This window comes from Meriones unguiculatus, chromosome 2 (assembly GCF_030254825.1).
Source record: "Meriones unguiculatus strain TT.TT164.6M chromosome 2, Bangor_MerUng_6.1, whole genome shotgun sequence".
NCBI lineage: Eukaryota > Metazoa > Chordata > Mammalia > Rodentia > Muridae > Meriones > Meriones unguiculatus.
The window spans coordinates 62,748,847-62,767,044 of record NC_083350.1 but is presented as its reverse complement, the minus strand read 5'-3'; the positions used below and the strand labels follow the sequence as shown (position 1 = coordinate 62,767,044).

General features: G+C 45.7%; 1 protein-coding gene across 8 annotated transcripts in view; it reads left to right on the top strand.

Annotated features, from left to right (window-relative positions):
• Positions 1-18,198, top strand: part of Fhod3 (formin homology 2 domain containing 3) — a 410,673-nt gene that overhangs the window by 39,705 nt on the left and 352,770 nt on the right. For all 8 annotated transcript variants that reach the window (XM_060377581.1, XM_060377579.1, XM_060377576.1 and 5 more), the window contains exon 2: positions 3,090-3,196. In XM_060377581.1, the coding sequence (XP_060233564.1) occupies positions 3,090-3,196 (107 nt within the window). The remainder of the gene's footprint in view (positions 1-3,089; positions 3,197-18,198) is intronic.

Genomic DNA, 18,198 nt, shown 5'->3' with positions numbered 1-18,198 from the left:
GCTTGGCCATCTAGACTGGCCTCATTCAATGACGCAATTCCAATAACTACAAGAAAGGACAGCTCCCGGGAGCCAGGGCCTGTAGTTGTCAGCTGGGCCGCAGCAGGTATTAGCCACGAGGAGCAAGACCCAGGCCAGCCGGGGTTCCAGGCTGTTGTAAAAATTTCACAAGGCTATAGATGTGAGCATGAGAGGATCCCGCAAATGACACAAGTGAGTGGTGCTCATTTGAGATTTTTCTTCAAACGTTGAAGCCTACTGTTAAATCTTGTATTTCTCATTTCTACACAAGTACCAAAATTAGTTTAAAGGGTAGCCTCATGTGTATTTATAGAAGGGTTCTGTTCAAATCTATTTCAGGGTTACACAGAAACTTTATTGCCTAGACTAGGCTCACTCTAGACTTGCTGCCAGAACCCAGATAATCATTAAACCACCCCAGCAACACACCACTTCACTGGCTTAGGGAAAGGAAAGAATATATAAATCGAGACGTGACATCAACCTTACTTCAGATGTTTGAGGTTTTTATTTTTTATTTTTTTTCTGGAATGGCGAACTTGCCCTTTCTGAGCGCAGCATCTTTGTAGGAACAGTCAAAAGATCCCCAGAGCCACTCTGCGTGGTGTCTATGTAAGGAGCAGAGCTACTTTTCTCTGTCTTCGGGCCGCTTGTTTAAATGGCTTGTTTTGACGGAGGTGGGAGCCGGTTGTGGCAGTTAAGAGACGTAGAAGGCCTTTATTGTGGGGCTGGGATTGACTCCCTCTGGAGCAGTTTGATCCCTGCCAGAACCCTGGCCGCAGGTTGACAGGACTGCAACCTGATCTGAAGTCTCTCTGCCATGCCACTGTCACTGCCCCTAAATTCCCTAATCGCCACCCTTCTATAATAGCCCTGTAACGCTATCTTCCCACATGGCTCTCTGCTTTGTCTTATGTCCTGAAGTGCCCGACAGTGTCCTGGCCACCAAACTGTCAGCCAAGAAAGGAGTGCAGGGGACGTGCTGCCAGGGGATCAGGGTTGACATGAAAATTGTCAGAGTCAGGAAATTCCAGGACCCTTAAGTCATCTGGGAGGACATTTGACATTAGAGGCCAAGGCAGGGGTATCAGGTTGCCTCCTCCTAAGCAGGAATGGAGGCCAGGGACTCAAGTCTGGCAGGGAGGTGTCTGATCCTTTGGTAGGAAAGCTTGGATATTTCTGCCTGAATATTTATAAGCAACCAGTATGATATTAGCTTTTCCTCATTGCCTCTACCCTACACTTGGCTTTGGATATTTGTTTGGGAAGTTTGTCATTGTTACTTAGTAATCACTGACGAGATTGAAATGGTTAATCTTTGCTGTTAACTCGATTTAGAATCACCATGGTGACACACCTCTGAGTTTGTTTACAAGGATGTTTCCAGGAAGCTTTAGTCGAGGAGGGGAGACCCATCTTGAATGTGGATGACACCATCCCCTGGCCTTGGGTTTTAGACCAAATAAAAAGGAGAATGTGATCTGACCTCCAGCTTTCCCCATCACTGCTTCCTGACTGTGAACTTAGTGACTGGCTGCTTCCTGTTCCTGCTTCAACACCTTCCGACATAGTGGACTGTATCCCCTCTTAAACCACAGGACAAAACAAACCCTTCCCTCCTCAAGTGGAATATTTTTTGTCACATCAGTGAACAAAGAAACCAATATACAGGCTTCTAAGCGAGACTCACAGATGACCGTCAACATTCAACTATCTAGGGAAGTTCACCATTTCTCTGTCATCCCAGCTCTAAAGCCCCAAAGCTAGAGCTCCGTGGCTCCTGTGATGATAGGTTAAATGTTAATCTTGTGTCCCAGGTGTAATGGTGTGGCTGGGTAGGCATTTTAGCATGGCTCTGGCAGTGTGTTGATTCCCTTGGCATTTTACCCTCTATGTGCCTCCCCCTAGGGCAGTCAATATTCCCATTTGCTTCCCATGCCCTGGTTGTTCTGTGCCCATCCCACACATTTCTCTTAAGGGACCGAGAGGCCATGTTCACCTTTTCTTTTTTAGTTGAGAGACTCACAAGCTCAAATGCACAGGGGTTTGCTCACCCTTTAATTAGGGGATCAAGGTGGTGACATTTAGCTAGGGAGCAATGACACCCTTCTTGGCATTTCTGCCGAAGACAGTTGCCGGCGCATAGGCTGAGGAAGCGCATCCACTGACTGACAGTTGATCTAACTTGTCTTATTCTAACCTATAGACCATTTGTCTGTCCTTCTCATTCAGTGAAACCGTATCTCTGAGGGAAGGAAGCCCTTCTGTGTTCTTTAGTACTCTGCCTAGGTCAGATATATAATTTTGCTAAGATGGTGATCTGGAAATGGTGGTAGTTACTGATGCCTGGAATGTGATGGGGGGTGGGTGATGGCAGTTAGGCTTAAGCTTTGAGGATCTTGTTGTCATAGGCTGGGAAGATTGTGGGGTTTCCTTTTGTTATTTGGTGCTTGACACAGAACATGTTGAGGCAAATTCCCGGCAGGCCCTGGGGACCAGGAAGGATGATTCAGTGTTCACCTGAGGCTGCTGGGATAAAACTGGAAATACCAAATGGAGCTGACCACAGTACCATTAGACCAGGACTACCATTGTGACAATCGGCATACTCCAACCTCTCTTCTTGCCTCTGCATCTAATGTACTGGGATTTCAGTCATGAGCTACCATGGTTGCCTAAATTTTGGAACTAGAGTGCACACTCACCAACTGGAACAGTAAGAGCCATCCTGACAACTTGAGGAATCAAACATGATGTTATATACTTGGTTTTCTTACAATATTATTAATCACAGTCTTTGGCAAAATAGTTTACCTGTGTTTTTAAGTGCAAGTAATCATTCTTGATATAACAAAATACTGCCAACTGCAGCTTGAGAATCTTAACAACTTGGGCCAATGCTAGCTCTCCGACAGACTCCACTGTCCACCTGCATGAAGTCTGCTCCAGTAGGCATCACAGTTCAAGTGATGCTTGATTTTTAAAAGCCCATGAGGGAAACTTAAGGTGGTTGTACCTGGTCCCCATCCATGGAGGTGGCTGGGACTAACTCCTTCTTTCTCTCCCAGCTCGATGACTGTACCCTGCAGCTGTCCCACAATGGTGCCTACCTGGATTTGGAGGCCACACTGGCAGAACAGCGGGATGAGTTGGAAGGCTTCCAAGATGACACAGGGTAAGCACAACCATTGTCCCTGCCCACTGGCCTGACTTGATGCCAGTGCTAGTGTGCTGGTCTTAGAACATTTTGGAGAAACCACTTGGCCTTGACCTTCACTTAGAGTCATGTAAGTCCTTGTTGGGAACTGTATATCTTTTTCTATCTTGAGGGACTTTGCTCCATGTTGGTAGTGTGGCTTAAGAGAAAAAACTCTGGGATGGGTTAATTGAGCACACAGCATTCTCTTTTAAGGGATTTTTAACCTGAGTTAAAACAAATTAACATTCTGTAGATTTTTTTTGTGGACCAACAGCTGTTTTAATCATTGTTTCCAATAATTTACTTGATATTTCATTTGCTTGACAGGAATCCTGGTAGTTTTATGGTTTTATATCTTTTTAACTTATTACTCTGGATAAAATAATTGTTCATTATGTTAATTAATATAAGTTATTTCTTAGCCTACATCTGAGTTGCAAGATACTTAGGATACTGAGGAATAGGATGATACTCATGCAGATAACAAGCCTTCCTATGTCGACTGGGATGCTGAAGGAGCCATCTGTGGGGCTGCCTCTCTTCCTGTTCTGTATCCACCTTGAACCAGACACAGCTATGATTGTATCACCTGCCTCTTCCTAGACCTTCACAGAGTTCCTGGTGCTTCCAGGACCATTCTCAGATATTGTAATGTGGTTTCCAGAGACTCACAAAGTTACCTGACACTCCCTTGGCCAAACTAAAAATATGGCCAGGCAGATGCTAGCTGAGAGTATTAATTTTTCATGCAGAGTTCAAAGAATGGGGTTACATTGGAACCCTCCTTTAGGTAGGTCTCTGGCTCCAGTGTGTCCTGACCCTTGCAGGGCTTCCTCTAGTATAGTAGCCTTCATAGTTTGAGATCATCGTTCCTCTACTTGTCCCTCTTCTCTTCTGATTAAACTCCCTGAGATCAGAACTGTGCCTGAGTGAATGCCTGGAGCCTAGCATTTCTCAGCACTTCACAGCCATTTTTAAATACCGGAGGGTGGTAAATGGCAAAGTCTCGGGATGAGTTCATATGTGCCATGGCCATGGTCATCAAAAAAGGTCAAGGTGCCCTTGTAGGAAAGTTCTTAGAAGACATCCAGTATCGCAAGGGGAAACTCTCTGGGTACTTCAGAGGTTGCACATGAATGAAGTTCTAGCAACATAATTACTCATCAGCATGATTTTCATCTATCTTTCAGATAGGCTTTTCCATAACCCAGGCTGGGCCCCAAACTTGCACTGTAACAGACAATGACCTTGGACTTCCCATCCTCCTGCCTTTCACCTCCTGAGCACTGGAGACTGAACCCAGGAGTTTGTGAGCATGTTACACAAGCACTCCACCAACTGAACTACATTGCCAGCCCTTACCAGCATCTTAAAAGTGGATATTAAAGGATTATAGGGCCAGTACATTCAGGGGAAATTCCATTGGAATAGTTTTGCCTATGTCTGACAATGGCATGCCTTTGTAGATGTCAGAATGCTGGCTAGAATGACAGTCTCATTGGATGCCTTCATGGCTCATTGCTCAAACAGACCCCATGAGTGTTATGAGTAGATCATTGTCAACTTGAAAAATGTCTTTAGTGGTGTAATGCTTAAAGACCATGTCCTGCCCGATTTTTTTTTTTTCAAAACCTTGAATGATTTAGAGATGGAAGTGTAATAAAAAAAAAGTGCTGATGTATTAGTCAGCAATATCAGAATAAAGGTGAAGGGAAAGAACACACGGAGGCTTCCCATTTACAGAATCTTTTGAATAGTAAGGTGGAGGATTTAGTAGTAGGTGGATTTTGTTGGCTCCACTTTTCATCCATTGGAGATAAACTGAAGGTCAGAAATTAAGTTACACATCCCAGGGAGTAGAGCCGGGAGTAGAGCCAGGTGCACACCCAGTGGGGCTGGCTGCAGGGTCGGAACCTCTCTGCTGTCTCAGGAGCTCTGGTAAAAGCTCTTCTAGTCCTACACTGCATGATATCTGAACCTGCAGTGACATGAGGTTAGTTAGTTCATGCAATGATACCAGTCTTGGTCTACACCAGCCCCTAATACATGTGGGGACCAGAGAAGAGAAGACACCTTTGCTGCCATCATCCATGGTGATGTGAACATCTCATGGTGACAGCAGTATCCAGATGTTACAGGCTTCTCCAGAGAAGTGTAAATGTACAAGGCTGGGAAGTGTAAGCCAGGCTCTCTGGGCTCTCCTGGTCCTTGCCTTCTCTTTTGTTCCCATTTGAGTATTCACCTGTGGTGAATAACCTTGTGGTGGTAACCTTGAATGTCAAGCTATTTGGACTGAGGGCTGCCTAGGAGACTAGCAAGGTGGCACACCTCTTGCTGTGTCTGTGAGTCCATTTACAGAGAGAATTCACTAAAGGCAGCAGACCTTCCTGTTTGCACATGGGATGAAGTAAGAGGGAAAGGAGGAGAAATACTGCTAGCACAGGCCTTCCATCTTTCTGCTTCTTGTCTTCCATGATAGGAGCTACTTTGCTCAGCCATGTTCTCCAGACTGTGATGGACTGGATCCCTTGCCACCATGGACCAGTACAAATCTTTCTTTCATTAAGTAGGCTCTGGCAGGTATTTGTCACAGTGATGATGACCACCATAAGCTGGGGCCAAGCTGATCAGCATAAGCTAGATTCCCATTTCTAGTCCCTCACAGCAAGGGCTGTGGGATAATGAGTGATAGTGAAACAAGAAAGGGGCCCAAGTCATGGCAACTTCAGACTGAAGCAGGTACCCCACAAGATGATGGGTGAGAACACATTTGACAGATGTGTCTCAAGTTCACTCCAGAGGATTGGTATGTCTCTGAAATGGTCATTCTTCGTAGTGGCTGTCCCTTGTCTTTTGTAACACACCTAATTAAATAAGGTGTAAGAAAAGCCACATGTTCTCATATCCTAGTGTGAGACTTGTCTGTCTTGGGTCTGGGGAGCAGAAGACCCATCAGAATTGTTTCCTGGAACAGCTGGGGTCACGCTGTTTCCTGACAGGAGAACTGCTATTACTGACCCTTGAGGCACAGGGCAAATCCCTGGTTGCTGACTATCAAGCAGCTCTGGGTGGAGACCCCCTGCCTCCCCCATGAAGGTGGCAGATGTCCATGCCCATTTGTCACGTCACTTGCACTTAGAGTTTCTCCTGGGTTCTCCCTTAGGTGTGTGGCATTTGACAAAGATTATGTGACTGAAATTCATGTCTACCATTATCAAGGGTTAAAATATAACGTTTCCTAGTTAAGAGCTGCCCTTTTGCGGTATGAAGATGGCCAAAAGAAGTCCTATTTTTGCATTAACTATAGGAAGATGGTCTAAAAATTAAGATGTATGAAATTGTAGCATTTTTTTTCCTGTGGTGTGTTTGCGGTGAGCTTCCTTGCTGGAGGGACCATTTCTTTGTTCCTGTCCATTGCTTTGCTCCTTTATGCCAAGACTAAAAATTAACTCACTTGTTTGGAATTACCACTTGTGCCCCGGCTTACCAGAGAATAGGAGAAAGACCTTCAACAGAGGAAGGACAAAGCAATTATTATACGAACAAAACCGAGCAGGGTTTGTTGCCTTCCAAGGCCAGGGAAATAAGCAAGCGTGGCATAGTCCATTGGAAACAGGCCTGGAGCCTCTAAATTGATCCTGACCTTCTATTGTATGACCTTGGATGAGCATTCTTCTGATAGAAGCTCACAAAATGAAGATATTTATAAAGTTTATTTACGGACTAAAGATGCTATTCCCTGTACTACCTTCCTCCCTGTAGGTCAGGTGCTCTCATGGATTTTATGTAACTCCATGAAGATAGCATTTTATAGTGGTTGGGCTGGTTGGTTTTTGTCAGTTTGCCATAAATGATAGTCAATCTCAGAATTGGCTTCATCAGATTAGCCTGTGGGTGTTTCTGTGAGTGTGTTTTCTTAAACGTTCATCAATATTGGTGGGCCCAGCCCATTGTGGGTGGTGTCATTCCCAAGCAGGTGGGCTACATAAAGAAGAGCCAAGCAACCCAGAAGAAGCAAGCCAGTAATCCTTGCTCTTCTGTAGACTCTGCTTCAGTTCCTGTCTTGACTTCCCTCATGATGGACTGGTACCTGTAAGTGCAAGCTGAAATAAACCCTTACAAGTGGCAAGTGGTTAGGAAGCTGGTTCTTTTCTTTCACCACGTGGATCCCAGGCATGGAATACAGGTCATCAGGCTCGGCAGTGAGAGACATTTCAGTGGTTTTGTGTTGTAGTTAGGGACATAGGCTTTCTGGTTAATATCATCACCATGTAACTATGGTGTGTCCCTTTATCTCTCTGAGCCTCCAGTTTCTTATAAAGATCGATAGTACCATCATGAGCTTGGGTTGTTTCCAGGTGAAATATGATGTAAATAAAACAGTAAGCTAGTCTCAGCACTCCATACTCATGCTTTGAACTCATAATTGTTGGCAATTATAGCCAGAATTTGGAGTTGAGTACATTGAAATGGGCGGTTCAGAAGCTATGGGCATGTAGAACAGTTCCTTAAACTTTGACTCTCGACCCCACATGTGGCATGTGGAGGTCATGAAAATTTTGGTAGCAGTAAGAGGTTTCTAAAGGGATGAAAACTGATTCAAAATCAAAATGCGTCTCTGGTCCACGATGTTGCTGGCGGCGCTTACCTGGGCTGCAGGGTGTAGCTCATGCAGCCTTAGTTCACCTCCAGCCACGGCAGGGTCATACAAACACTACAGAACCCTGTAGACCATCACCACCTGCCTGCTAGTGTGGTAAAGAAAGTGCCCTTGCCAAAAAAAAAAAAAAAAAAAAAAGAAGAGGACAGCCAGGGTGAGTTTTGTAAGGGCTGAGGGTTGGCCTGGAGCTCCTGCACCAACTCTGGGTGAGTTCTAGGCTGGGTGCCTCAGAATACTGGATGAAAGCTTTTTCACACAAGCTGAAGTCAGAGTTTGCCGTAAGGTCTGGAAGCCTGTTTTTATTTTTATTTTATTTTTAAATGAGCTGTCTCTGTGTTTGGATTCTCGGCCAGGGAACCTCTGGTGTAGGCAATCGGTCTCAGAGGCGAATGCCGCCACCTGGAGCACCGTGACAGTTCTCTTTTGCTTACCCCGGCTCAGGCCTGTGAGATCAGAGACTGGGGCGGGCCCAGGCAGAATGGTTTTAAAGTAGTTTCAACAGACTGCAACGTGCTGCCCTGGTTAAATGAATTGGAGTGTAGGCTGGCAGTTCTCAGTCTTCCTGATGCTGTGACATTTTAACACAGCTTTTATTTTGTGGTGACCTTCTCTGGTAACATTATTTCATTATTTCATTATTCGCTACTCCATAACTATAATTTTGCCACTGGTATGAATTGTAATGTAAATATCCGTGTTTTCGCACAGTCTCAGGTGAGCCCCGTGAAAGGGTCATGCCTCATAGGTTGAGAACCACTGACGTGGACTATGTGATTGGTTGAGAGCTGTTTTAACAAACAACCTGTGTGGAAGGAGCCTTCTCAGAAGCCTCGTTCTGAAGGCACAGGCTTAAGGATGGATGAAAGGAGGCCAGGAAGACAGTGGGAAGAACATGGAGGAGATGAGAATGGAGTGACCCAAACCTGGTAGCTGGCCGGGGCTAGACCTATGGAAGGAAGTATGGGGAGCTGGCTTACCATGCAGAGGGGAACAGTTATGCAACTGGCTTGTGACAGTAGTGGGCAGCGGGCACAGAGGGGGACCGTGCTGAGAAGAAGCGTGAAGTAAGGATGACTTGAGAGAGGCAGAGGGGCTTACCCATGTTAGTCAGCCGTGTGGCAGGAGCTGGGCCTGGAGCCAGGTGGGGAGCGTCCAGCCACAGAGAGGCTGGGAGATGGATGGCCTGGTGCTCTTCACCTGAAGCCAGCACAGAATTGTGGGAAAGGACCAGGCTCTGGCTGCAGCAGTTATTCAGGCCCCGTAAGACCTTAGCCAAGAACTGTATGCTGTTGCATGTGGCATCCGAGATAACACTGGCTTGGAAGTTTAATATTTATCATGTAAAAATGAATATTAAAGAGGCTGAAAAGCAAAGCCATAGATTGGGAGGAAAAAAAATTTCAAACACAAGTTAAATGAAGGACACGTGTTTAAAATATCGAAAAGAACTTTCAAACAGCCCTGGTACAACACAGGCAAAGGAGAGGAGGTACTCAGGAAGGGGAAGGCACAGGAAACCGCATATTGTCAAGAGATAATATGAACACCTATCTGAACGTCCTCGTGTGCGGGCCGAGCCCAGCGCAGGCGAGGATTGGAGCTCCGGGACAGTTGTGTGGTACCAATGGCAACGCCAAATGGACAACAGTCTCATGGCTGCTCAAATGAGGCCAAAGCCCACGTCCACATAAAATCCACACAAGGATGTTCACAGCGAATTTACTCATGATTTCCAATATTCAGCAGCTTCCAAGATGTCTTTACAGGTGAGTAGAGTATAGAAAAACCACAGGATGGATATTTAGAAATAAGCTATCTGGATAGAAAAGACACAGGAGACAAATCCATCTTGTAAAGTCTGAGAAAAGCCATGTACCGTGTGATTTAAGCGATGAGCTAACAAAGCTTAGCGCTGTGCAGCTAGGAGAAAGATCAGTGTAGTCAGGTGGTGGCTGAAGGCATGAGGGTCACTGTGAGTTTGAGACCAGCCTGGGCTATATAAACAGACCGTGAAGAGATGAAGGAGTGAACATGGATGGGTGTCTTAGTGTCTGTTGTGGAAAGGTTGGCTATAGATATAACAGCATAAGACCAACTGTGCCTTCATGGTTAGCTCAGCTGTTGTGACAGGTATGAGCTCACCTGTGTAAGGTATTGGTGATGGAGCTGTCTGTGTGTGGTGAGAGTTATCAAGGAGTTAGCTCTGCTTTCAATGTGCCCCCTCCCCCTTTTAAGTGAGGCAATCTGGCTGTGACATGGCACCCATTAATTGCCAGGCTGATTTGCCTGGCTGGGTGTGTCCCCTTCCTCCTTCACTATCCCACACATGTTCCTATCGAAGCTACACCTTTAGTTGAAGATGATGACCTTCCCCTATGAAGAACTGTTTGTTCCTAAGCCAAGGTTGTATAACTATCTCCACTGGCACTCTAGAAATTTTTAATTAATTTTTTATTTTTTTAATATTAGTTACAGTTTATTAACTTTGTATCCCAGCTGTATCCTGCTCCCTCATTCCCTCCCTCATCTCTTCTTTGCCCCTTTCCAAGTCCACTGATAGGGGAGGACCTCCTCCCATTTCATCTGACCCTGGTTTATCAGGTATCTTCAGGACTGGCTGCAATGTCCTCCTCTGTGGCCTAGCAGGGCTGCTCCTCCCTCGGGGAGAGGAGAGGTCAAAGAGCCTGCCATTGAGTTCATGTCAGAAATAGTCCCTGTTCCCCTTATTAGGGTACCCACTTGGATACTGAGCTACCATGGGCTACATCCGAGCAGAGGTTCTAGGTTATATCCTCACATGGTCCTTGGTTGGAGAAACAGTCTCATAAAAGACCCCTGTGCCCAGATATATTTGGTCCTTGTGGAGTTCCTGTCCTGTCCAGGTCATATTAACTCCCCCTTCTTTCTTATGATTCCCTGCACTCTGCTGAAGGTTTGGTTATGAGTCTCAGTATCTGCTTTGTTACACTGCTAGGTAGAGTCTTTCAGAGGCTTTCTGTGGTAGGCTTCTGTCCTGTTACTTGTTTTCTCCCACATCCAATGTCCATCCCATTTGTCTTTCTAAGTGAGGATTGATCATCTTACCCAGGGTCCTCTTTCTTGTTTATCTTCTTTAAATGTATAGATTTCAGTATGTTTATCTTATCTTATAGGTCTATATAAGTGAGTATATACCATGTGTGTCTTTCTGCTTTTGGGATACCTCACTCAGGATGATCGTTTCTAGGTCCCACTATTTGCCTACAAATTTCATGATTTTCTTGTTTTTAATTGCTGAGTAGTATTCCATTGTGTAAAAGTACCACAATTTCTGTATCTATTCCTCAACTGAGGAACATTGGGGTTGTTCAGAACACCAACAGCACAGGCTCTAAGATCAACAATCAATAAATGGAACCTCATGAAACTGAAAAGCTTCTGTAAAGCAAAAGATACTGTTGTCAGAACAAAACGACAGCCTACAAACTGGGAAAGGATCTTCACCAACCCTATATCTGACAGAGGGCTGATATCCAGAATATATAAAGAACTAAAGAAGTTAAAAAGCAACAAATCAAGCAAGCTGATAAAAAAATGGGGTACAGAGCTAAACAGAATTCTCAGTAGAGGAATACAGAATGGCGGAGAAACACTTAAAAAAATGTTCAACCTCATTAGCCATTAGGGAAATGCAAATCAAAACGACCCTGAGATTTCACCTGACACCCATCAGAATGGCCAAGATGAAAAACTCAACTGACAACACATGCTGCAGAGGTTGTGGAGAAAGAGGAACCTCCTTCATTGCTGGTGGGAATGCAAACTTGAACAACCACTCTGGAAATCAATCTGGCACTTTCTCAGACAATTAGGAACAGTGCTACCTCAAGACCCAGCTGTACCACTCCTAGGCATATATCCAAAATATGCTCAAGTACACAACAAGGACATTTGCTCAACCATGTTTGTAGCAGCTTTATTCATAATAGCCAGAATCTCTAGAATTTTTAAAGACGATTCCTTCGTGAACCTCCAAACACTCTAGGAAAGCTGTGGTAAGTAGGCAAAGTCACAGAGTGAGTCCATCAGGTCCCTAGGAACATAGGCTGCCTTTCCCTTTCTGCTCTGCCATCCTTAGGGTCTGGCTTCCATCGTTACAGCTGGCAGTCTACCTGCTCTGAGTAGGGTCACATCAGGGCACTCACACATGTGCCAGTTAGAGGAAAATTCTCCGTTTTTGCAAGCTAGGATATCCCCAAATCTGCTAGTTGAAATAATGCTTTCTTTCTTTCTTTCTTTCTTTCTTTCTTTCTTTCTTTCTTTCTTTCTTTCTTTCTTTCTTTCTTTCTTTCTTTCTTTCCCTCTCTCTTGTTCTTTCTAAGAGTCCAATGCTTTTGGGAAGTGATAAAACAATGACATCATCTGGTAGATCAGGACCCCATCCTGGGTCCAGAGTGGCTGCTCTAGTTTCTCATCAGCATCCAAGACACCAGGAAGAGTGAAAGCAACAAAGTGGGTGCAACCTTCTTCCTGTGCACACATGCTCACAATGGCTAGGACTTTGGCTCATGTCACACGCACACCATGGTGTTGTTTGCCTGACTTCCCTTCATCTCTGTGAACATTGGTGATAGCCAGTGGCTCCTGTTTCAGATGAGTCGGGTGAAGAGAAATCTTGGCGCCAGCTAATTTTTTTCCACTTAAAGAGCTTTCCAGACAGTCCGCCAGCAACTTCTATCCCTTGCTGGGTGTTGAGAGCTGTGCTGGGGTCGTGATCTCTGTGTAAGGCAGAAAGGGAGTACGGGGACCAGGTCTGCAGCCAGGAGTGTCTGTCTCAGGAAGGGAGGATGAGAGTCTAAAGAATAGACGGGTAAGGACACAGAACAGGCACGGCAACAGGAGGAGAGGGGAGTCTGGCAAGAGGGGGTTCAGGGTGTCCTGGGACAGAGTAAGCAGAGGAGAGGAGTGGCTGACCAGGGTGTCAGCAGAATTTCCTGAGAGCTGAGTGGCAAGGGCAGTGGAATGTGAGGGGCCTTTGGCTACAAATAGAACCCCAGCTGAAAGTGGATCATGGTCTGAACTGTGACAGCTCAAACCATGAAAGAGAAAATAGGATCCAGTCTCTGTGGCCCCCTGTGAGGTAACAGTCTGCAGAGATACTGGAAGCACAGGTGAGAAAACAAATTGGATTCGTCCAAATGAAAAAGTTTCTCTTTTAAAAATACACTTGATAGATGCCATGGAATGGGAAAAGTTGTAAAACCATATATCTGATAACAGAAATATATCCAGAATATGTAAAGAGCTGTTGCAACTCAATAACAAGGAGACAATTTTAAAGGAGGAGAAAGGGTTTGAACAGGCATGTATCCCAACAAGATACATAAATGACCAATAGATGCACGACTGAGAAGCATGTGAAAATCTGCACAACATTGTTTAAGTCTCTGGGGAAATTGAAGTCAAAACCACAATGAGGTCCTACTGTACACCTACTGGCGGGGCTGGAATCACAGTGACAGATGGTGGCATGTGTTGAGGGGGAAGTGGTGAAACCGGACACCAGATGCAGCGCTGGTGGAAATGTAAAGTGGGGCAGCTTCTCTGAACAACAGCCTGAGGGTTTCTTAAAATGTTAAACATTAAACTACCACACAGCCCAGCAGTTCTACTTCTAGATATATCCTCGAGAGATGAAGCACTTGTCTGTATAAAATGCAGATACACATGCTCCCTGAGCTATTATTATTCGGAGCTCCCTGAGCTCCAAAGTGGAAGGATCTCAGATGCCCATTAGCTGAGGAATGTGCAGAGCAAGTGGTCAGTGTGTGCAATGGGACAGCACCAGCATAAGGAGAGAGGAGTATGATGTCATAGTGTGGGCGTGCAATGTCCCCCTCGGGCTCTTGTGTGTGAACACTTGATCCCCAGTTGGTGGCTGTTTTCGGCAGCCATGGAACCTTTGGGGCGAGGGACATAGCTGGGGAGGTAGGTTGCTATGGGGTGGGCTTTTATACCCCAGTCTTAACTTCTAGCCCAACCTTTCTCTGTTTCCTGGTGTGCAAAGCTGTGAGCAAGCAGCACCTGCTGCCACTGCCACGGCTGTCACCACCACCATGCCCGTGTCTCACCAAATAAGCTTTTCCTGCTATAAATTGCCAGGGATGGTGCTTGTTCTGAGTCTTATCAGGTTTTGGGTCACAGCAATGAGAAGAGAAACACGTATGGATATGTGCCCCATTCTAGATGAGCCTCAAGAATGTGTGACAAGTGAAAGAAATCAGACACACAAGGTGAGGTATTGCCCAGTTCCATCTATGTGAAGTGTCAGAAAGGCAAGCTTAGGGAGGGTCTTAGGGTTTCTATTGCTGTAATGAGACACCATGACCAAAAGTGTTGTTGAGGAAAGGGTTTATTTGACTCACACTTCCACATTGTACTCCACGACTGAAGATAGTTAGGACAGGAACTAGAACAGGGCAGGAACCTGGAGGCAGGAGCTGATGCAGAGGCCATGGAGGGGCACTGTTTACTGGCTTGCTCCTCACCTGTTTACTTATAGAACCCAGAACCACCAACCCAGGGAAAACACAATGGGCTGAGCCATTCCCCATCAACCACTAATTAAGAAAATGCCCTGTAGCCATGTCTTACGGAGGCTTTTTTTTTTTTTTTCAGTTGAGATTCCTTCTTTTCAGATAACTCTAGCTTGTGCTGAGCTGATATAAAACTAGAAAATGCAGAGAGGGTACATTTGCAGCCCTGGCACTGAATATGAGAGTGAGGAATGGTCAAAGAAAAGCATGGGGTTTCTCTTGGGATTGTGTGTGTGTGTGTATGGGAGGGGCAGTGACACAATTAAAAAGTTAGACTGTGAAAATGAGCCTCTTTATAATCAGACCCCCAAATTATTGAATTATGTACTTGTAACAGATAGCTCTTCTGATTCTGAAAGTATACATCATTAAAACTTAAATACGTCAGTGCGTGACCAGAGATGAGATACTTCACTGTTCACTGAGTCCAGGGAGAAGGGGCAACTTTTTCAGTGAGAAAACAGTGAGGATCGATGCAAGGCCTGGCCTTCCCTGGGATTTCAGGGGTGTTGGGTCTTTTCTGCCGAAGCACACAGGCTTGGTGCTTTGGTCATAGGGCATGCACCCTACAAATAAGTCTGTATATTTGGGGACTCCTCATGCCTCAAAGAAAAGTGGGTGACCTGTCTGTCCGCAGAGCCCAGGACCATACACAGGAGGGATATACATCAGTGTCCATGTTAAATCTTTTATACCTTCATTGAACCAGAGAGCGTGTCAGTGATGCAGTGTCAGGGTAGATTCTTGAGGAGTCGCTAAAGTGGAAGATAGAAAAGGAAGAGATGATATGGGAGGAATGGGAAAAGGCAAATGGGAATGGAGTGGAGTACATGGAGGGGACAGGCAGGCATGAAAGCAGAAGTGTTGAGAGGAAAGACCAATACAGGGACGAGTGGTGACAAAGATGCCACAAAAGCTTACATCAGCAAGGCTTTGCCACATGCCAGGGCCAGGCACGACCTCTGCCCTTGACCCAGGTTGACCATCTTCACACCCTCCGCACAAAGCTGACATTGTTAGCATTGCATTAGAGAGCGCTGGGCCTAGGAAGTTAAGGAGTTTGTAGAGGTCACCTAGCAGGTTTTAGCTCATCTGCTTTTAGTTTCACACTCTGCTAGGGGAGACCACTGTGTGTCCGGGGATGAATGCAGTGATGGTTAGATCTCTGGCTTGAACTCTGAGCTTATGAACAACTCAGACTTAGCCAGCCAGCTTTATCCTTTGACCAGCGGATGACTCCTTCAAATCCCCCTTCTTTTGTCTCTGAGTCAGTGTAGGTGAGCCCTATAGTGCTGGTAGCTGGCTAGGGGCTGTTCTCCCTGGACACCTGCTGAAGGGCCTGTTCCTGCTTCTTCTGTAGAATGTTTAAATGCCTCCTCCTACCTTTGACTAGAATATTAGTTTAAATTTCCTTAATAGCCTGGAGGACACTGCAGAATGTCATTTCTACTGCTGGCCACAAAACGTGGTAAAGCCTCTGGCTCCCCTCCTCTTAGAAGGCCTTTCTGTGTTGTTATTTTTGAGAGCTTCAGTGGCCCGGATAAGAGTTTGTTCTCCAAGGCCATAAGGGAAGCTGGTGCTTTCTGAGAGGCCAGGAACTCAATGGAAGCTTAGAGCTCTGACCTCACATCCCTGACACTTGGGCCTTGGTTGAGTGGTTTTTTTTTTTTGTTTTGTTTGTTTTGTTTTTATTCCTGTGTCTGTTCTAAATGGTTTTGTGTTGTCATTAGGGAAGAGATGGCCTTGGGTGTGGCCTGCAGAAGCTGGTGATGGCTCCCTGCCATCAGCTGCACTGATAAGAAAGGAAGCCGGTTGTGCCCGGAGTCTCCGGCCCCACACACTGCCTTTGCCCCTGAGCCCCAGGCCCTGGTGCTTGTGCATTCCCATCTGACTCAGCAGCTGGGAAGTAGCTTACAGGTGTGGCAGCTGGGCAGAGGTCCAACATGCAGGTGGTGGGGAGCAAAGAGCACCCACAGGCTCCTGGGGGTGTGTGTGCTGTGGCAGCCTTTCATCGAGTTTAATCTTGGAATACGGAAGGCCAGTAAAGTTACATGCTTGAAGGTTGTACTAGGGGTGCTCCAGAGAAACGCAGCTACTGGGTCTCACCTCTCTCCTGTCTATTTCTCACCTATCAACCAGCTGCTGTTACGTAGCTTTATTAGCATGTGATGATGGTATAGAGTAAGGGACTTCTGTATACTATTTCCGTACACACATGCAATGCCCTTTGATGCCTTCACACCTCCTGTTACTCTTCTGGATCTCTTCTTCTTTCCCATTCCACATCCCTAGGCTTCGGTTCTCCCCACCAACAGTTAGCCTGCTTTGGTACCTTGGGTGTTGTGAATGGTGCAGCTTTGAACACGAGTGTGCAGGGCTCTTTCTGATACGCTGACTTGGATCCCTTATGACACATTCCTGGAAGTGCTGGTGCTTACACGTCTCTTTGTGGCATTTTGAGCTGCGAGTGGCTGCACTCACACTTTTGCCAGCACTCAGTGAGGCTTCCCTTACTTGCATTCTTACCAGCAGAGAGGGTTATTGGTAGGACGTTAGCTGTGGGGAGTGATGAATGTCAGGCTTGTATGTGGGCCGTGGGCTGGCCACTCAGGTAATTGTCCATGCCAGGGACTTGAGTGTAGAAGCTGCCTGTGGGAACTCCGTGTTTACTGCAGCAGGCAGTGGTGCACGCCCAAGATTTCAGACTGCTTAGTACCAGAAACTCTGGGATAAGGGAATTAAGTAGGGGACACCTACCTGTAAGGCAGCTAGAGGGAGGGAGCAAGGTGCAGGGTCTGGGGTCTAACAGGGTCACAGTTACGTCCTACCTGTGAGACTTGAGTGATGTATCATAACTTTTCTGAGCCTCTCATCTACAAATCACACAGGGCTGGTGCTATCAATCTTGGGATTTTTGTGACGACAAAAGCTGTGTAACGTACTCAGAGCTTCATCTGGAACATACTATGTGTCTAAGTGTCCTCCACTATTGGGATTTACTTTTTAACCACTTAAAAATTACATTTATGCCTGCTACTGTTATCTTCTTAACCCAAGCTGACACACTATCCCATTTCTTGGGAAAAGGTATCAGGGACTCATTCTCTTCTGAATGTTGTAGTTTTAAAACTAAAGGAAAGAAGGTCTGGTTGGATGGATCAGCAGTTAGGGGAACTTACTGCTCTTGCAGAGGACTGGGTTAGGCCCTCAGCACCCACAGGGCAGCTCACAGCCACATTAACTCCAGTTCCAGAGGATCTGACACCCTCTTCTGGACTCCAAGGAATTTTAAACACTGTAGTGTACTAAAACTCATGCAGGTATATATACATAAAATTTTTAAAAAAGTTAAAAGAGTGTATTCATTGGAAAACTAAGGAAGGCTTGTTTGTGTTTGTTTCTGTTTTGTGTATCCCTGGATGGCCTAGAACTCAGATTAAATTCTGCCTCCCACCCCAAGTGTTGGGATTAAAGATGTGTAGCTACCATGCCCAGCAGGAGTTTTTTTGCTTTTTGTGTTTCTGAAGTACTAGAGGTTGAACCCAGAGCCTCTCACATGCCAGGCAAACATTCTACCACTGAGCCACAGCTATGTGCAGCTAAGGATTGCTTTAAGCAGATGATATAATATTATATAAAGCCGAAAGAATCAACAGAAGACTGCTAAAATTAATAATGGCCCCAATACAAGAGAATATAAGAGAAATACAGAAGCTTCTGGCTCCATCTCTACATTAGAGCAC